At 42.9% G+C, this 21622-nt stretch overlaps 1 protein-coding gene and 1 pseudogene across 1 annotated transcript; both read right to left on the bottom strand.

Moving 5' to 3' along the window:
• Positions 1-374: 374 nt before the first annotated feature.
• LOC125539180 (putative inactive beta-glucosidase 14) lies at positions 375-13083 on the bottom strand. Its single transcript, XM_048702549.1, has 12 exons — positions 12788-13083; positions 4109-4175; positions 3918-3976; positions 3743-3818; positions 3573-3647; positions 3405-3492; positions 3062-3314; positions 2818-2933; positions 2219-2471; positions 2028-2130; positions 1255-1363; positions 375-900 (listed from the first exon to the last, which is right to left on the bottom strand). Exons 1-12 carry the CDS (start codon positions 12923-12925, stop codon positions 678-680), a joined length of 1560 nt encoding a protein of 519 aa, XP_048558506.1. The 5' UTR covers positions 12926-13083; the 3' UTR covers positions 375-677.
• A 1716-nt stretch (positions 13084-14799) lies between these two features.
• Positions 14800-21622, bottom strand: part of LOC125533780 (beta-glucosidase 16-like) — a 73911-nt pseudogene continuing 67088 nt past the window's right edge.

Below are 21622 nucleotides of genomic sequence, written 5' to 3'. Positions count from 1 at the left end.
ATGATGTTGCAACTTCTAGTTTGCTTTGTTGATTCTTTTTTAGATGCTTATGTGATGAATTGTTGGAGTTAGAGCATAGGTATACAGCGTTGTTAGGAATTTGCAAAGTAAATTTTTATATGAATTTTCTCTAGAGTAGAACACACCATTGGTCGTGCAGTTTAGTCACACAAGTTGCAGAATATTTTAAACTGGTTAAATACTTCTGATAATAAAATGTTGCAGTTTAGGGTGCTTTATGCCAAACTCTGTTAGATACTCTCTATCTGATTGGGCAAAGGCTGCGCTATGCATGGTTTATTTATAAACATAAATATCTCTACATTCTTACGATAACAACCTTAATATTGATCATTTGTTCACACGCATAAAGATGTCTTGCAACTCACGACCTTGCATAGTATTCAGGCACGGGAAATAAGGTACGCCTTTACATGATATTCCTGACACATATGGATGGTACAAGCATAACCAACCAATCCCCCCCTTGAGCAACTGTGAACTGGCTCAGTGGCTAGGGGAGGTTTTAACACCCAATACGTTGTGGGTTCGAATCCTAACTTGCTCATTTGTTTCGCAACTTCTTAGTATCCAGGATTACAAATCGTGAGCTGAATATGTGAAATGTCATTCATATATTTAGATGATATTGACGCGCGGGCAGAACCATCAGTGGCTCAGGAAGTATAGTACTGCTGCAGCTGGGATCCATTTTGAAACTCTCTCGACACAAGTGAACCTTTGAGGAACTCCCTGAACCATTCAGCTGATAATTTCGGCGTCCTCTTCTGCGTCTTAAAGTCGACATGGTAGAGCCCGAATCTGTCCTTGTATCCCGAAGTCCACTCGAAGTCGTCAAGGATAGACCACACAAAGTAACCACGTACGTCAGCTCCTTTCCTTCAAACATTTCAACAAGGTTGGTTGGTATTCAGAGACTGATGCAATAGTAGCCATAATCATAATTTGTAGATAACATAAGAGCATATCATCAGCTAACATTTCAACAAGGTTGGTTGGTATTCAGAGACTGATGCAATAGTAGCCATAATCATAATTTGTAGATAACATAAGAGCATATCATCAGCTAAGGTCTACCATATGGTAGGGTCAGCCCTGCATTGTATCGAATTCCCTTTTGCGTTCTCAAGAAATGGTTAAACGGCCACAGAACATGCCGGGAACCCATATAATATTCTAGTGCAAACAGTTGGAAACCAGATCTATGCATGAAGCGTCCACAGCATATGTTACCTTATTGCCGAGACTAAATAAGTGAGGTAGCCACTGATGTAATCAATTCTTTCTGTGTCACCGGTAAAATCCTTAGCAGTCATGCTGCTATTGCTTGCTTGAGCATAACCTGAAAATGTGAATTAGCCTCTACATATTGTTACACACATTATTCTCTGTAACAGAACAATAATAGACAGACTAGTGATGCTCTTTTTTTTAAAAGGAAAACCGTAGGGGAGGCCCGACAGTCCATGATATGTACAAGCAGGTGTGGAGTTAACAAAAACCAGCATAAGACCGACAAGGGATGGTCACAAATGATGGGCTCTTAGCCTCTAAGAGAAACACATAGCTTACTTTGGTGTGACTACTATATGATTCAAAATCTCTGAGTTTTTTTAGAACACACATCTATTGCACGTCACGTTGTATTAGAGAAAAAGAACACCAAGAGGCAAGAGGTACAGCTGTCAAACAACCTAACCCAGATATGACACAAGAATTATACCATAAGAAACATAATCGTTGGTTGACTGTTATTCATGCATATAAGCCACAAGCAGGCCAGTCTCTACTAACACTAGCTCTGATATCATTAGATGTAATTCTGGAAGGCCAGACGAAAAAATGATTTGTTTCCGAATGAGATAAAATGCTCCGATTGTTTATGAACATGTAGACATGTGCCAAATAGGCAGTGTCCTACTCAGACGACACTCGTCAAAAGTGTATAACAAGTTCAAATACTAATTATTTAAGCTTCAGAATATAGAAAAGACAGAGAGTCACACCGTTTTCTGTAATATATGTTGGGGTGTTGTTGTATCTTTGTTTGTAATACATGACCGCCTTTTCCATCCCATGTGGAACATCATAGAAGAATGGTGCTCCTGTCTGCATGAGTGAGACAGCAATCACTATTTGTTATTGTTCTTTTATTAATGACTTAACATGAATCAGTATTTAGCAATCTCATGTTTACCTCTTTACCGATAGGCACCCCATCTCGTTCTACTAAACTTAACACTCGCGCATCCCCATCCATAGGATCCATTTCACATGGTGAAAAGATGCAGTCCTTCGCATACCATGTCGAATAATGATTTAGTCCAATAAAATCCAGTTTGGTTGCATGTAGTTTCTTCTTCTGCTTTAATGTGAACTCAGGTAGGGTTGGACCCAAGATTTTGCGCATCTCTGCAGGATAATCACCAAGAATTATAGGGTCCAGAAACCTATCAAAAACAAACAAAACAGGTAAAGTAAGAAGGTAGTAATTGAAGATCATATTTATTTTGTTCCAAGAAATAATTGAAAAATAAATCTTTCAAAGTTCTGTTACAGAAAAGAGAGTCAGTTTCTCTGCCTCCGTGTAGTGAAACAAAAAATCATGGTGTTGCTGTGAATTATATCAGCCTGTTGGCCTGTTTGTTTGTATTAGACACATTTATTATCTTGTTTAAGAACACACTTGTTCTGAATTTATGAGGAAACAAAATGCTAATTATCCTGCAGCTATCATCTTATTGGATAGTATAGTATAGTACCTATTCACAAAAAAGAAGAAGGATGGTATAGTACCATGGAACATTGAAAGATATAGCCCGTTCAACTGCTAGTTGGTCGATTGTGGTATTTCGCAATGGTTCATACCATCTTGCGCTGACAGCAATTCCAATATATCCACCTTGTCTCTCCTATTAAGTGGCATAGATATTAAACCATACTAAAAATCCTCAGTTGATGGTGTTATATTATTAACTTCTATGGGAAAAAACACACGAGGTGATGGTGTACTCGTATCCAAGAAGGATCTAATTTGTACCTGATAGTTATTTCTGTAAATGCTCACAACGTTTGCGTGTGAAAGTATCATATTGTGACCTGCTATGTATGGCTCTATTGAAGAATTTCCAAAGGCACAATTCCCAAACGGCTCCGAACAATGACCAGGAGGGAACCATCCATTCAAATAAGAAAATTTTGCCAATAAGTTAGGCTGATTCATTGTAAGCCAGAATTTCACTCGATCGCCAAACAACTTGAAGCATATGTTTGCAAAGTAACCAAAGTCCTTCCTGAAAAGCACTTGGAAGTATGATAATTTAAGTTTTTCTTTTTTAATTCAGAGAAGTAAAACAAACTGAGGGGCACAGACATAGACATACTGGATTTCTGGACTCAACCATCCACCATATCGCTCTTCAAGCTCATGTGGAATGTCGTAATGAAATATTGTAACAAATGGTTGTATGCCTGGTTATGCATGCCATTAACAAATGCATATTAGAACCTTAAAAAAATTCTCCCGATGCCTGGAATTTTCTGTTAAATACCTTTGTGCAGAAGAGCATTGATGATGGCATTGTAGAATGCTACACCATCTGGATTTACATGTCCAAATCGGCCTCCTGCAGCAACAAACAATTTCTGGGACAGTCTATATATAACTTTAACAAATAGCATAATCCCTAAGAAAAGCAAATTACATTGAAGTCAAACTCACTTGGTAGAATTCGTGCCCATGCTATGGAGAATCTATATGAGTTCACTCCCAAGGAATGCATCAACTCGATGTCTTCCTGAAGTAGGGAAAAAAGTTATTCGTTAGTCTGCACAAGATGAATTGGAATAGAGATGCATCGAACAGTATCAACAGTATGCTTTAGCAGAAAACATACCATGTAACGATGGTAGTGATCAGCAGCAATATCACCATTGCTTCCATCCTCAATTGTGCCTGAACCACGGGATAAGCAAGAAAGGAAGAAAGACAGGTAAGAAGACATATAAAGAAATCAAGTTATTACAAGATAAAAGTGAACTATGTCTAGATTGAAACTGTGCAGTAATATGAATTCTGAATCTTCACCTTGCTTGTGGGTGTAGACATCCCAATTACTTAGGCCTTTCTTACCCTCCAAATATCCACCTTCAATCTGATGTTTGGAAACAACATGCTATCAGCAAACACTTGAGGTTGCCTAAAAGAGGCCGGTGTATTATGTAACTAGATAGCTCACATTACGAATTATAAATAAAAATTTAAAATGCACCAAAAGTCCAAAAGAGTGTACAAATTTCCCAGGCCTTTCCCAGCAATCAGAACAGAAGATTTTTCGTTTCTCACATCAAAAAATTGGTATCCCTTGACAATTGAGGGCGTTATTCATATCAGATTTGTTGATGTTCACCAGAGAGCCTGATAATGCGAACATTAGGTGTGCATTCCCGCTAAAAAGTTTTTTGCAGGGAAGTGATCATTCTCGCTAATTTTACAACCACTTCCAACAATCCATCAATGGACGACCTTGCACCGCATTTTCACGGGGAAGACGATAATCTTCTGGCTCTCGGAAACTTGGAAATCTAGATAAACTATGCTCCAAATTTTGAAGAAATAAAGTAAATCACTCAACTTGAAGGCCTCCGCTTTAGCAGATGCTTGCTCCCTCCTCCAATGCGCCTACCTCGTCGGTAGAGCAGGGCAGCCTCCTCCTCATCCTAGCGGTGATGGCTTTTCCTATTCCGCGCATAGGGTGTTGCTGGTCAAGCAAACGCGCACTCCGGTGTTGATGGCTTTTCATAATTTGTAAACATTTTTAAAAATCCGGGAACACTTCTCAAATTCATAATTTTTAAAAAAATTAATGTTTTTTTAAATCCATAAACTATCCTTGATTTTTTTAAATGGTGAATGTTTTTGAAATTCAGAAAAAATTCCAAAAACATGAATAATCTTCTAAATTTTAGAATCTGTGAATATTTTCCGAATTAGTGAACATTTTTAGAGGGGAAAATCAGGCATGGCAAACGGTTTGCTACACTAATGGCTAAGAAAACAGGAAATAAACTATTGTTAGGAAAGATAATGGGTCGAGCAATTAATGGGCGACCCATGGTGGGAGCGCCAAGGTGCACATTTGCTCCCTAGTAATGCCCTATGCACGGACTATGTGCTTCATCATAATGGTATCATGGCCCGCGCTGTCGTCCGCCATGACCGGAGCTCCGCCTCCACAAGCTCCTAGTGGCGCCCACGCCCCCTGCGCGCCCCTGGCCGAGCCACAGCCGCAGCGCCCAGCGCCCGTCTGCATCCGCCTGCTGCTGCTTTGGCCAACGCTGCCTAGCGCCGCTGCAGCGTCTCCGGCTAACTGCTGCTCTTAAAACTGCTCTGCCGATGCTTGCATTTGCTCTCTGTAGCCTGCTGCTTGCTAGCGCTACCGCCGCCGCTGCTAGTCAAGGCCGAAGCCCCGACAGCGCCCCCAACCCCACTCCTCGTGCCGCTGCGCCTCGCCGCGGCCCCGGTTTGCCGCGCCCGGGGCCAACGCCCGCGCTCCCCCTTCTCCTGGGGCTCTACTCGCCGCGGCGCCCGACGGATGCCCGCACCCGGTAGCCCGCCCCAATTGGCCTCTGGGCCAATGACAGTGGGGCCCAGCCCCTTAAAAATAGAAACAAAAATGTAAATAAAAAAGTATATAATTAATTAATTAGTGAATTAATTAACTTTATTAAAACTAGTTAATTAACATAATCACTTAGGTTAGTTAACAGGACAGGCAGGACTCACATATCGGTTTGACCAGTCAACGGTCAACGTTGACATCTGACGTCATGATGATGCAATAATAATTTTTTGAATTAGATTAAATCAATTAATAAAATAATATAACATAATCAGTAATTCGGATGAAAATACTTTATATATGAAAGTTGCTCAGAACGACGAGACGAATCCGAATACGTAGTCCCTTTGCCAGCCACACGTCCCTGGCATAGTGAACATGCAACTTTCCCCCTCCGGTCCGTTTGTCCGAAAATGTGAAACATCGGGAATACTTTCCTGGATGTTTCCCTCTTTCGCCGGTAGCACCTAGTACTGCGTTAGGTCACCCCTAGCACCGCGTATTGCCATGTTATGTTTTGTGATACTTTGATTGCTCTGTTATTTATTGTGTTCCCCCTCCGTTACTTCTTTCCGGTAGACCCCGAGACCGCGGTTGAACCAGTGATCGACTATTTCACCTTCGAGGGTTCATTTCTGTCTGCAGAGCAACCAGGGAAGCCCCCCCCTGATCACCAGATATCGCCTATTCCTTTCCTCTACTGCTTGCATTAGAGTAGTGTAGCATGTTACTGTTTTCGGTTAATCCTATTCTGTTGCATAGCCTGTCATTGTTGCTACAGTTGTTGATACCTTACCTGCAATCCTAAATGCTTAGTATAGGATGCTAGTTTATCATCAGTGGCCCTACATTCTTGTCTGTCTGCCATGCTATACTATCGGGCTATGATCACTAGGGAGGTGATCATGGGTATATACTATATATCTTATACATGATACATGTGGTGACTAAAGACGGGTCGGCTCGTAGAGTACCCGCGAGTGATTCACGGTTGGGGGCTGAAAGGACCTTTGTCTGACGGCCCTCTGGGTGAATCTTTGTGGCGGAGCGACATGGCAGGTTGAGACCACCTAGGTGAGAGGTGGGCTTGGCCCTGGTCGGCGTCCGCGGATACTTTAAATAACAGTCTTAACGAGATCTTGGTATTTGATCTGAGTCTGGTCACTGGCCTATACGCACTAACCAACTACGCGGGAACAACTATAGGCACTCGACATCGTGGTATCAGCCGAAGCCTTTTTGACGTCGCCGACTGAGCGGCACGCGCCGGGTTGGACTGGAACGCTTGCTCTTGTATTAGGGAGGCTAGGTCTGCTTCCGGCCGCGCTCGCAACGTGCAGGTGTGCAATGGGCGATGGGGCCCAGACCCCTGCGCGCATAGGATTTAGACCGGCGTGCTGAACTCTCGGTTGTGCCTAGGTAGGGCTGCGGCGTGTTGATCTTCCGAGGCCGTACATAACCCAGAAAAGTTTGCCCGGCCAGAGGGATCGAACGTGTTGGGTAATGTGGTGCACCCCTGCAGGAAAGTTTATCTATTCGAATAGCCGTGTCCGTCGGTAAAAGAACGACCTGGAGTTGTACCCTGACCTTATGACAGCTAGAACCGGATACTTAATAAAACACACCCTTTCAAGTGCCAGATACAACCCGGTGATCGCTCTCTAACAGGGCGACGAATAGAGGATCGCTGGGTAGGGTTATGCTATGCGATGATACTTGGTTAACTTACCATCTACTCTCTTCTACTGCTTCAAGATGGAGGTTGGCGGAAGCGTAGTTTTCGATAGGACTAGCTATCCCCCTCTTATTCTGGCATTCTGCAGTTCAGTCCACAGATACTATCCATTTCATTGATGCCAATGCATATGTAGTATAGATCCTTGCTTGCGAGTACTTTGAATGAGTACACACGGTTGCTTTGCTCCCTCTTTTCCCCATTTCCTTTCCTCTCGGTTGTCGTAACTAGATGCTGGAGCCCAGGAGCCAGACGCCACCGTCGACGACGACTCCTACTACACCGGAGGTGCCTACTACTACGTGCAAGCCGCCGCCGACGACCAGGAGTAGTTTAGGAGGATCTTAGGCAGGAGGCCTGCGCCTCTTTCGATCTGTATCCCAGTTGATGCTAGCCATCTTATGGCAACTTGTTTAACTTATGTATGTACTCAGATATTGTTGCTTCCGCTGACTCGTCTATGACCGAGCACTTGTATTCGAGCCCTCGAGGCCCCTGGCTTGTATGACTTATTTATTTTTAGAGTTATATTGTGATATCTTTCCGTGAGTCCCTAACCTTGATCGTACACGTTTTGCGTGTATGATTAGTGTACGATTGAATCGGGAGCCCTCGAGGCCGCTGGCTTGTATGACTTATTTATTTTTAGAGTTATATTGTGATATCTTCCCGTGAGTCCCTAATCTTGATCGTACACGTTTGCATGTATGATTAGTGTACGATTGAATCGGGAGCGTCACAAGTAAACAACCCAGATCATGAGTTAAGGGGTACTTCTTCTAAAGGTCACTTTCACCTTTTCAGACGTTGACAAATGGCGTACTACATGTGCGCAATTTGTTGTAATTTGAGAGTTTTTTTTATAAACTCATTTAAAATGTTTAATATTTTGAACATACGTCCAAATTCCGAACCATTTTCACGGTTAGATTTATCGCGTCGATCTTCGACGCTAGATCCCATGTTAATAGGTTTCAATGAACTTTTTTTTTCACAAAAAAATCGGATGAAATATAACCAGAGCGGCAAGAATGTTTTTTCCTTCATTTTTTCCCTTTCTGAAAAGCACAACTATGCTTCTCGCGGAAGCAAATTCATGCTTCTCGTGAAAATACATATTTTCCCTTTCTGTGAGGCACAACTATGCTTCTCATGGAAGCAAATCTGTGCCTACACGAGGAACAAATCTGTGATTCTAATGAAAACAAAAAAAACGCATTTTCTTCCTTTATGAGAGATACAGCTTCTTGCGAAAAAAATATGTGTGTCCACGAGAAGCGTATTTGTGCTTCTCATGAACGCAAAAAAACATGCTTTTTACCTTTTGCGAGAGGTACAACTATACTTTTCGAGGAAGCAAATTTGTGCTTCTCTTGAAAGCAAAAAAGCAAGTTTTTTCCATTTTCCAAGAGGCACAGTTGTGCTTTCTCGCGAAAGCAAATCTATAGTTCAACGAGAAACAAATATGTGTTTCTTGTGAAAGAAAAATATTTTTTTAAAAGCATAACTGTGCTTCTTGTGGAATCAAATGTATGCCTCCATGAGAAGCAAACATATGATTCTCGTGGAAGCAAAAATAAACCGTGTAATTTTTTCTGGAAATGTTAACTGGCGTACGTCAACCAAGAGCCAGGTTCTAGTGAACCCTCTTTCTCCCGTTGGACTTTTGTTGCATGAATCTTGACACATGAGCGAAGACACGTCAAACTTTCTAAAGTGTCCACTGAGGCACAAAAGCCGAACTATGGCCTTTCCAAAACCTCACCATCAAACCAAACTAGTTATGTTCCCGAGTCTACATCGAGGGGACTTGGGATCGAATACTAGTCTCAGCCTTTCTCATATTAACATGACAGGTTTTATTTTGTTAAGAGGATGTTTTCTCAGTTAGTTACATGGTAGTTTTAGTAAAAAAAAAATAACATGGCAGTTTTTATTTTTACGAAGATGATTTTTCACTTAGGTACATGACAATTTAACTAAAAAATTAATATGACAGTTTTTATAATTTTTTGTACGTGGCATTTTTTATTGTAAGAGGATGGCATTTTTATTATTAATAACATGACGTTTTTATTGTAAGAGGATGTCATTTTTATTATTAATAACATGACATTCTTATTGTAAGAGGATGGCATTTTTATTATTGGACTATGGCAGTTTTGTTTATAAGAGGATGGCAGTTTTGTTTATAAGAGGATGGTATTTTTAGTTTTATAATAGGATGGCATTTTTTAAAGAGAACGATATTTTTTATTTTGATATGTGGCATTTCTATTATTTTTAAAAGGGCGGCATTTTTAATTTGAGGGGATTGCATTTTTTATTACTGCCAACTTTTCCTGATTTTTGTTCATGGCATTTTCTCATAAAAAACAATTTTAGTGGGCTTTGGGCCAATTGGAGGTCGCCATGGCCATCCAGCTGGCGAATGAGCGAAACATTCGCTCGAGGACCTCTCCCCTAGCGAATGGAAACGTTCGCTGGAGGATCCCTCTCAGCTGACGTCTCCCTAATATGGGGGTCCTCTTTTTGAATTGTTTTATTTAAAACCTAGGAAAAACAAAAATTCATTTTTTTTGAAAAAAACCCATCTAAAATCCGAAAACGCATACAGAAAAATAAAATAAAATTCTGAGGAAGAGCCTAGCACGCGACACGTGGCGGTGGCTGGACACATCACTTTGCGCTTCCGGCCCAATAAAATGACCCTTGCGGGGTCCCGCATGGTACCCCTTGCTATCCAAAACGGCGGGAGCTCCTAATTGCTGCTTTAAGCGCCACCGAGCGAAACCGGCACTCACGCCTTCACTAGCGTGGGCCGGCCCATTTATGCTCTCGTGCGAGCAGGAGCTGCTGCGTTTGATAAAAAACCAAACCTGACTCGTTTGCTCAGTCAACAATCGACCCTGTTGATAGCTGACAGTTGACTTTCAAGAAAAAAAATCACTAAAGTCGAAAAAAGTTCACGAATTAAAAAAATCATGAATATAAAAAAGTTCATGAGTTTGAAAAAAGTTTGCTGATTTCAAGAGAAAAGTTCACGGATTTTGAATAACTCAATGATTTTTAAGAAAGTTCACAGATTTGAAAAAATTTCATTGACCTTCAAAACAGGCTCACAATTTTGAAAAAAATGTTCATGAATTTGAAAAATATACACAATTTTGAAAAAAGTTCATCAACTTTGAAAAACAATTACCGACTTTCAAAGAAAGTTCAGCAATCTTGAAAAAAAAAGTTATCGATTTTGAGAAAAAAGTTCATCAATTCTAAAAAAAGATCACAAATTTTCAAAAAGTTCATCAATTTTGAAAAAATTTAATGAACTTTTTAAAAAATAATCACGAATTGAAGAAGAAAAAAGGGAAGAAAGGAAGAAAACAAAAGAAAGAACAGAAACAGGAAAAGGGGAGAAATTATCACAACAGGTGTTGTGTTCTAGCTGGTTAGTGCAGCTTATCTACGAACAAAAGATCATGAGTTCGAATCACCGTGGCGCGCATGCTTCTCACCGTTTGACAGAGAAAATAAAGTTAAACGGGTTAGCCCACACAAAAGGGGGAAGGGGGCTATGCGTTCGAAATCACTAATTAAGGAGTACTCATCGCAAAGATCACTCCCACCTTCTCAAGTTGTAACAAGTGACGCGCCGCATGTGTATCACTTTGTCGAGAGTTTTTCCTTTTTTTCATACATCCTTTTATTCAAAATATTTTATCTCTTAAACCGTGCGTCTAAATCTCGAACTGATTTCATTGTTGAGATTTCTAGCCATGCTTATAGGTTTTGACGATTTGTTTTTCACAAGAAAAAGGACAAAAAAACCTAACTGGGAGCACGATTTTTTTCTCTTTCTAAAAGAGGCACGGCCGTGCCTCCCGCGGAAGCAAAAAAAAAATAAACGTGTTTTTTTCGTTTTCGAAAGGCACGGCCATGCCTCTCGTGAAAGCACAACTGTGCCTGTCGCGAAAGCAAAACCATGCCTCTCGCAGAAGCAAAAAAAATGCGTTTTTTTTCGTTTTCAAAAGGCACGGCTGTGCCTCTCGCGAAGCAAAACTGTGCCTCTTGCAGAAGAAAAAAAGAAAATGTGTTTTCTTTTTCATTTCTGAGAGGCACGGTCGTGCCTCTCGTGAAAGCAAAACAGTGCCTCTCGTGAAAGCAAAACCGTGCCTCTCGTGGAAGAAAAAGAACGTGTTTTTTTTGTTTCTGAGAGGCACAATCGTGCCTCTCTCAAAAGCAAAACCGTGCTTCTCGTGGAAGAAAAAAGCACGCATTTCATGCAAAAAAAATTTAATTTTTCCCAGAAGCTAAGGTCCAGTGAAAGGCCAGAATATACAAAAAAACCAAAAAAACCATTTAAAAAGCCGATAACACGTGCGAAAATAAAATTAAAGAAAATGTTCAGAACACGACACGTGGCGGGTGGCTAAGAGCGCGCCAAGTAACGCTGATCGTTGTGGGACTCCCGAAGGATCGCTCGTCAACTAGTTGCTTGCGGAAACTATATGAAAAAGGGCGCGCGCCCTGCTTTTGGGCCTCAAGTATTTGCGAGATATAAACAAGTTTCAGGTACAAGTGGAATCAGACTGTGCTGCTGACGTTGCGGCTGTGAATACAGAAGAAAGAAACAAATCTAAGTGGTGGGCTACTTATGAAGAAGCAAAGACTATAATGCGGGATTTCAGTTCGTGCATGGTGAGTAAAATTGGAAGAGAGTGCAATGTGTCCGCACATGAGATAGCAGCTCATGCTAGAGCTCATGGAGATTTTTATATACTGCAGCATGTGCCACTGAATGTCCTACATGTAATTGAGAATGACTGTAGACTTGCTATGAATGAATGAATGAGAAAGCTCTCTTTCCCCTCAAAAAAAAAAAGGGCGCGCGCCGTTTAGGACTCACCCAGTTTGGCTCGGGTTGGGTAGACAAATTGGAATGGGCTACATAGCTCAACTGGGGTTTGGTTGGGTACTCTGATGTTGGATGACAGGACCCAGCCCATAGACAGGGCCGGGCCAGCCATTCTTTTACGAGTGTTTTTTTTTTTCTTTTTGAGTTGCATTCCTTTACAAGCTGATGTGCAGCTAGATACCCAAAAAATAAATGTGCAGCTAGATATTTCTTCATCAGCGAGTTGTTCTATAGGGAAGCTATAGACACTACGGAGTTTTTTTTTTTTAAATGTATGGGGTTGCCTCTATCGAAGACGATGCTAGATTTCTTGAGGACTTCCCCAAATGGGCAGTTAAAATTTTCTTGAGCAACGTAGTGTGTAACGATTGCAATTAAACGCCTACTGATTACTGAATGTTTGGAAAAGAAGAGGATGCATCAAGTCATCCAAGTAGCCCCAATCGAGAAAAGAGGAGGACGCAGCCACTCGGTGCACAATTCGGGTGGGGGTACCTGGTAGGCAGCGGTGGATGTCCCAAACAGGAAGCTCGTCGGAGGAGGGAACTGGCCGCGATGGATCGCCGAAGCACGTCGGAGGAGCAGGTGAGCAGACAAGAGCAGGAGAAGCCACAGGGCCGCCTCGCGCGCCATCCGTCCACGGCCGGCGCACCCCCTCCAATGTGAGCTGCCTCCGCTCTCAAACCCAGCAGGCAGCAAGTGTGTGGAGTCTATTTTGGGGCGAGGCGATTGTAACGTCTAGGGTGTAGACTCATGAGACGGAGGGACGATGCACATGTTACGCCCACAGACCGGCAAATGTTGCGCCTGTGCGCACAGTCAAACAATGACCCTTGTAGGCGGCATGGTAACGACAGGCAGGTAAGGTGTTGTGCTCGCCTAGACTGTGTGTTGATTAAGCTGCCGCAACGACGTGTTTTGTTTTCTTTATAAGGTATATATAAGGCGATTTTTTTTATCAACTAATCGAGATCAAGACGTTTTACTCCGAAATGGTCTGGACGTGTACGGATATTTTTCAAGTGTTCACACGAAAATCATTAATTAAGGAGCATTTTTTTGCAAAGGTCATTCCTATCCCTCAGATTGCGACATGCAGCGCATTGCGACATGTGCGTCTTTTTTTTCGTTTCCAAGAGGCACGATCGTGCCTCCCACGAAAGCAAATCCGTGTCTTCACGAAAAGTAAACCGTGTCTTTCGCAGAAGGAAAAAGAAAAGAAAACATGTTTTTCGGAAGCAAATCCATGTCTCTCGCGAAAGAAGAAAAAAAACGCGTTTTCCTCATTTTTGAGAGGTACGGTCGTGCCTCTCGCAGAAATCAATCTGTGGCTCTCACAGAAGGAAACAACAGAAAACGTATTTTTTTCATTTCCGAGCGGCACGGCCATGCTTCTCGCGGAAGCAAATTCGTACCTCTCGTGGAAGCAAATTCGCGTCTCTCACGGAAGCAAAAGAACGTGGTTTTTTTTGCGCAAATTTTTTTGTCCAAAAGCGAGGGAGGCGGCGAGGGTGGGGAAGCTCAAGCACAAGCAAGACCGCGTCGTCCGGCGATTGCAAGGCTTCATCGTCATCTCCGATTTCTCCTTCTCCGACGGGTCGGACGGCTCCGACATGGACCCACCTCCTGCCGCGGACTCCTACAGTTACGCCGGCGACCGGAAGGGCAAATGCCGGCAAGGAAAGTGGTGAAGATCCGTCTTTATTTCAAGTTTTAAGTTGTAGTTTGAACTTGTCTGCTATATTATGTATTATGTGAACTTTGCCTATCTTTCATGATCCGACTGTGATCTTTTGATGAACTGATTGTGCATTTGTATGTCCGCTCATGATCTACGTAGTTCTTATCAACGTTGTATGGTTTAGTATGAATATAGGGGACGGAATATGAGATACGTGGGTGTGGAGACGCAGATATAGGGAATGCCCGGCCAGTGTCCGCGGACGCGCCGGCGTTTGAGGGGCTGGGTTTGCTGAGTCCGGCTGTAGATACTCTTACCCCAAAGTGATGACAATCTCCAGAGTTTGTAGTATACACCTTTAGAGCATATCCAACAGACATGCGGTAGCGCGGCACGCTAAAAAAGTTTTGTAGCACCGAAATAGTGTTTTGCGCGCGGGAGGTTTACCCACAAAAACATGGCGTCTAATGCGGCGGCCTCACATGCATCTGCTCGCGCGAACAATCCAACGCCCCAAATTTGCAGCACCGGAGACCGCGCTCACACCCATGCGCTAAAGTTTTTTTTAGCGCGCTCTACTTTACAGCGCCTGCTGGAGCGCTTTTTTTTGCCTCTGGCGCACAATAACGCTGGGGTTTAGCGCGTGTGGTAGTTTTGGGCGCCTGTTGATATACCAGGCAAAGACACTATTAGGGAAGTGTTGGAACGATGTGTAGCAAACTAGGAGTATCTGTTTTTTTCCTATAAAAAACAATATCTATATTCACTGGATCCGACAGTTTCATTTCAGGGGTAACCGGATCTGACAATATAATGGTTGCAAGCATCACGAATCTGCTCTTAGCGTCTGTGCTTGGTCGACCGGTCTAGAGCCCGTGAGGAAGTCTCGGTACCACTTCCCTGACATCTTTGGAGTCCTCTCTTGCATTTCAAAATCCACGTGATAGATCCCGAACCTCACGGTGAAACCGAAACCCCACTCGAAGTTGTCCATGAGGCTCCACACGAAGTAGCCACGCACATTTGCACCTCTCCTGTAATAAGCATGCCAGATGTTCCGGTGGATGTTGTGTCAGAAAAAAAGGTAACACATTCAGAATGCAGAGTTGCACGCGCTGATTCACATTTCTTCAATCTCCTTTTTTACTACATATGCTACTGAATGATTTACTATTTTTAGTAAGGTTTATGGTCTATTAAAGGTGCCACCGGTAGATAATGGAGTAAATTGCAAAAAACCACCACATTTGGGGACGCGAAATCAAAAAACCACCACCTTTCGTTTTTTTGCAAAAAACCGCCACTTTTGTGCTAACAGTTTGCAAAAAACGCTGATTACTCGATCAGTCCCGTTTGAGGGCAAACCTGACGTCCAGGGCCCGCTGTCAGGTGCCACGTGGCCTGTGTGCACACGGCGCCCATCAAGCGCCGTTAGACGGCGCAAGACAAACTGGTCGAACCCAACCGGGTCAGCCATTCCCCACTCCTCGCCTGTCGGACCCCGCCGCTCCCGCCCCGCCGTCGCACCTTGCCCCCGCCGCCGCCGACGGCGACCACAGCAGCCATGGTTTCCTGGAACGACGGCGAGACTAGTGACTCGTCTATTTCTCTCCCCTCGTACGAATCGGAGCCCTACGTGAGTTTTCCTCTCTGTCAGTTAGGGTTAGGGTTCTTCCCGAATTCAAGTTTGATTTCACCGATTTGATTTTGTATTTGACTGTCACGTTCTTCTCTGGTTCTAATAATGTAGATACCACGGACCACTGTGGATCCCGAATGGTGTGGCATTGTTTCTGGAGGCCCGATCTGCAGTCATAAGACGCCGGTGGAGAGGGGAGTTGCATTTCAAAGCATCCACACCGGCCGTAGGTTTTTGGGGTGTTCGGAGCAGGTTAGTAATTGTTAACTGTTAGTGATTATGTATACAACTCTGTTTTGCCTTCTACTCCTTACTGTTAGCAGTAGATGTTAACTGAAGAATTAGGATTGTTAACTGAAGCAATAGATGTTACAAGTGGTTTATTTAAATAAATTATGAATGGTCAAATCCTGAGTAATTATGTTTAATTGGCATGGTTTCTAGCTGCTTGTAGCAAGTAGTACACGCATAATTATGTTTGTTAACTATATGAACTGCTTAAATCCTGAATAAATGATTAGAATTTTTGTTGTAATATTTATTTGGTTAATCAGGGAGGTTACAGCTGTGGTCTTGTTGAGTGGGTTGACCCAGAATGGCCAGAGCCACTTAAGAATGCCCTGCGCAAGCTTTGGGATATGTATGAGCAGAGCCAAGAGCAGATCAAGGTTAAAGAAGATGTGATTGCCCTGCTAGAAGAAGAGAAGCGTCTGTTGCAGGCAAAACAAAAGAGTGTTCAGGAAAGTGGCGCTGATCAGGTTGCACCTGATGCTAATGAAATCAAGACTGATCTTGAGAAGGAGAATATGTCACTGAAGGGAGATGTAGAGCTGCTGAAGAAGATCCAGGCCACTCAGGCTGAACTCATTAGCAAATGGAGGAAAGATGCACATGTTGATGAAGTCAATCAGCAGAAGAAAAGGCTTGAGTTTGCCATATCTGACCTTTTAAAGGATGGAGAGGCCAACAAGTCTAAGCTGAAGAGAATCAAGGCTATATGTGATGAGTGATTGCAATAATTATGTATGGTGCTTATTTATAATAGTAGGATGGCACTGCTGTAATAGAAGGAGGGGGTTGGAAAATTATGTATGGTGCTTATTTATGGTACTTGTTGTAATCCAAGATTTGGTATTTGATGGCACTGGTTCCATTTTAATCTGCCATGTGATGCTACTTGTTGTAATCCAAGATTTGGTATTTGATGGCACTGGTTAAATTTTAATCTGCCATGTGATGCTACTTGTTGTAATTCAAGTTTTGGTATTTGATGGCACTTGATAAAGTTAATATGAATTATGATGGTACTTGTTAAAGTTTAATATGAATTTTGATGGCACCGTCGAGGATGCCACCAACTCATGTAGGGTTAACCCTACCCCTCGGCAACCGTCGAGGATGGCCTCAACTCATGTAGGGTTAACCCTACCCCTCGACAACCGCCGAGGATGGCCTCAACTCATGTAGGGTTAACCCTACCCCTCGACAACCGTCGAGGATGGCCTCAACTCATGTAGGGTTAACCCTACCCCTCGACAACCGCCGAGGATGGCCTCAACTCATGTAGGGTTAACCCTACCCCTCGACAACCGTCGAGGATGGCATCAACTCATGTAGGGTTAACCCTACCCGTCGACAACCGTCGAGGATGGCATCAACTCATGTAGGGTTAACCCTACCCCTCGATAACCGTCAAGGATGGCATCAACTCATGTAGGGTTAACCCTACCCCTCGACAACCGTCGAGGATGGCATCAACTCATGTAGGGTTAACCCTACCCCTCGACAACCATCGAGGATGGCATCAACTCATGTAGGGTTAACCCTACCCCTCGACAACCGTCGAGGATGGCATCAACTCATGTAGGGTTAACCCTACCCGTCGACAACCGTCGAGGATGGCATCAACTTATGCTAAAATCTAGCAACACCATGATCATTTCAGCATGGTCATTTAAGCAAGATAAAGTATCATATGGATCGTAATAACAGTGCATAACATCATATGGATCATAATAACAGTGCATAAAGTATCATAACAACAAGATCGTTACATGAGTTTCTTGCTCCATAACATCAGACCAACATAAGTTGTTCCAAAATAACAAGTTTAGGCAGACCAACATCAGACCAACATGAATAATGATCAACAAGGAAGCATTAGCTCCCTGAAGCATAAAAGTAATCTCTGAGCCTGGATGGTTTTTTCCTCTGTCTTGGTGGCAAGAAGGGTGCTGCTGGGGTAGCTGCTGCTGTTGAAGCTCTCCTTGTTGCTGCACCAGATGTGCTTGCCCTTGCTGCTGGAGGTCTTGAGCTGCTTGCCCTGCTTGCTGGAGCTCTTGAGCTGCTTGCCCTGCTTGCTGGAGCTGCTGAGGTAGCTGCCCTTGGTGGTGCTCTCCCAGCTGGTGATCCAGCAGATGGAGCTACAGCAGAAGATGGTGCAGCCCTTGGTGCAGAAGATGGTGCACCCCTGTTTTCCTGCAACAAGAATAAAATGGCAGATCAGAGCATTAATGGTACAATTTGGAAATCTATCTAGGGTCACATGTAATGCAAGGTACCTTGTGTTTGTTCTTCCTAGCAACAAGTGCTGGCTTCAAAGCATCCTCACAATTTGTGTATCTGTGGCCCTGCTTGCTGCAGTTACTGCATGTAATTGTCCCCATCCTTGATGTTTCCTTAGGTTTAGGCACTTCAAACCTGCCCTTCCTCCTCTTTGTTTGTTTCCTACCCTTCTTCTTATGGAAAACAGGAGGGTCAATGTCTCTTGTAGCAGTTTTTGTCCATAGATCAGGTCCAGGAACAGGGTATATCATTGGCTTGTAGGCTTCCAAATACATTTCCTTCTTAAAGAACTGATGCACAAAATCTTCTGAATGCTGTTTGGATTTATAAATTGCAGAGACAGCATGATTGCAAGGTATGGCTGTCATGTCCCATTTTCCACAGCCACAAGTCCAATCCTTTAAATTGACTGCATATGATTTCTCCCCACTATTGACTTGATACAAATCTGGGCCTGCCATCAAAGCTTTGCAGTTCCTAGCCCATTCCTTGGACTGTGCCAGTTTTTCTGAATATGTAGGGGTAATTGTCCATCTAGCAATCTCTCCCCCAATTCTCTTTTCATTAAACTTGACCATCAACTTAGACCTTACTCCTTCAAGCATTGTTTTAATGGGTTTTCCTCTAATATCTAAAATCATCCTGTTGAATACCTCACTAATGTTATTAACTACTAGGTTAGTTTTACAATTCTTGTCCATAGCATGTCTAGCCCATGTTTCAACAGGAATTCCCTTTAACCAAGCCCAAGCATCCTCACTTTCTTTCCTCATTTCTTCCATTGCAACATTAAAACCATCCTCAGTGTATGAATATGCAGCTGCATCCATATATTTCTTAAGTTCATCTCCTCTAAACCCAGCATTTTGGAAATTTGCATAAATGTGCCTTAGACAATATCTTTGTGGGCAGTTGGGAAAAATGTGTGTTATGGCATTAAGAAGGCCCTGGTGAAACAATTAATACCTAAGTTAAGATGCTAACTAGGTGGTCAAACTAAGGTTGCAAAGAATAGCAATCTAAGGTTAAGTAAATTTGCAAATGGAGCAACTCACCTTCTGCCTGTCTGAGATTATTGTGTAGTACCCAAACTGTCCACATTCTCCACCAATAGCAATCTTTAGTTGAGTTAAAAACCATGACCAACTTGCGGTGTCTTCCTTTTCAACCACTCCAAAGGCCAATGGAAAGATGTTATTGTTTCCATCTCTGCCTGTAGCAGCCAATATTTGTTGTCCTGTATTCAGCTTCACAAAACATCCATCCAGACCTGAAATCAACATGGTTTAATAGAATGCAGCAGAACAAATTAAAAATGCAATGAAAGAGAATAAATGAAGTGGAATAATTCTGACAAGAACATACCAATGAAAGGTCTACACCCTTTCAAAAATCCTTCTATTTGTGCTCCAAGACACATGAAAAGTCTATGAAATCTTGGATTGGGACTAGGGTGCTCTCTCACAACTCTTGTGGTGACAATGCATCTGCTCCCAGGGTTGGTGTCCAACACAGTTTGTAGATAGTCTCTGATCCTTGTGTATTGTGCTTCTTGATCACCTTGGACAACTAAAAGAGCTTTCTGCCTTGCCCTATAGGCCTTGTTCTTTCCAACCTCCACACCAAATTTCTCCTTTGTCTTCTCTATGACAGTTTCAACTCCTGCTCTAGGATCTGTCCTCATGCTATCCTCAATTGCTTTTGCTACAAACCTTGTTGGTACCTTGCAGTTCTCACCAGATGGAGCACAGGTGTGCTCTAGTTGCAATTTCCTAATACAGAAAGTTTTTTCATTACCATATGGAGCACAGGTGTGCTCTAGTTGCAATTTCCTAATACAGAAAGTTTTTTCATTACCAATTACAGAAGCAACCATGTGAAAGGGGTATCCTTTCTCAACACAGTCAACTATAATCCTGTCTTTGTTGTTTCTGTGGTAATGAAAATTCCTCCTTTGAGTCACATGCAAGTTAACCAAAGCTCTTCTGAACTGGTACACATCCAGAAAACACAAATGCCAGCAAATTTGCTCTTGTGGGGTTAACCTGCTCTCATCATACCATTGCCTGACCTTCCTCTTCTTTGCCCTGGATTTTCTACCACTTGAGGGCAAATAAACCTCCACTTCTACATCAGAATCATCTGGATGTGGCTGATCTATATCTTCATCACTTGAGGGGATATAGTCAGCCTCAAGTGCAGATTGAGAGCTGCAATGAGATCTACTTGTTGGGCCCCTCCTCACTGGCAATTTAAGCAAAGGTTCTGGTGGAACAAATTCCTCTTCCTCTCCAGACTCACAGAACAAGTCCTCTGGCTCTGAATCCCCTTCAAATTCTCTTTTCCTCTTCAAATCTTTTATTTTCTGGTGGAGATCAGCATCATCATCCACTTCCTCTCCAGCTACATCCTTCCCCATGCCATAATCAGATTCTGAACTCTCATCATCACCTTCAGAGCTGTCAGCATTTGTAACTTCTTTCTCCACAAACATTTCCTCCTCCTCCATTTGAACTTCTTGCACTACTGGCATGTCATCAGCAAACTCATTGAGAAATGCATCTAGCTCATTGACACCTGCAATGTTCTTCCCCTTTCTCACATTGCAGCTCTCCTGAGTGAAAAGGTAATCTCCAATAGAATCTTGTGTATAAACACTTATAGTAGGAACAGAGCACTCTGCTCTTTCACTGGACTGACTTGGATAGAGCACACCTGCATCATCTATATCATATACTTTAGGTGAACCAATCTCTGAAATAGGTATCTGCTTCTCAACTTCATCTCCATTGTTGATGTGCAACTGTGGCCTAAGTGATGTTCTTCCTTTCATAACTGTGATAGTGATACACCTTTTCTCCTCATATAATTCCAGCATTTCTTCTACATCTTCAGTACATTTAATCAGCTGCATTCCTTCAATTCCTAAACCATCTTCCTTCACATAGTACATGGAGTCCTTCTCATCATACCCCTCTGTCCCAATAAGAGCTAAAAGATTGATGTAGGTAATATCTGACTGACATAAGTGATGGGTTTCGTAGTAATTTCAAAAAATTTCCTACGCACACGCAAGATCATGTGATGCATAGCAACGAGATGGGAGAGTTTTGTCTACGTACCCACGCAGACCGACTGCGGAAGCGTTGACGCAACGTAGAGGAAGTAGTCGTACGTCTTCCCGATCCGACCGATCAAGCACCGAAACTATGGCACCTCCGAGTTCGAGCACACGTTCAGCTCGATGACGATCCCCGAACTCCGATCCAGCAAAGCATCGGGGAGGAGTTTCGTCAGCATGACGGCGTGGTGACGATCTTGATGTTCTACCGTCGCAGGGCTTCGCCTAAGCACCGCTACAATATGATCGAGGTGGAATATGGTGGCAGGGGGCACCGCACACGGCTAAGGGACGATCTCAAGGATCAACTTGTGTGTCTAGAGG

The sequence above is a fragment of the Triticum urartu genome, chromosome 2A (assembly GCF_056163025.1).
Source record: "Triticum urartu cultivar PI428250 chromosome 2A, HENAU_Tu73, whole genome shotgun sequence".
NCBI classification, from domain to species: domain Eukaryota; kingdom Viridiplantae; phylum Streptophyta; class Magnoliopsida; order Poales; family Poaceae; genus Triticum; species Triticum urartu.
Note: the sequence above shows the minus strand (reverse complement) of the source record. Positions and strands in the feature narration are given on the sequence as shown.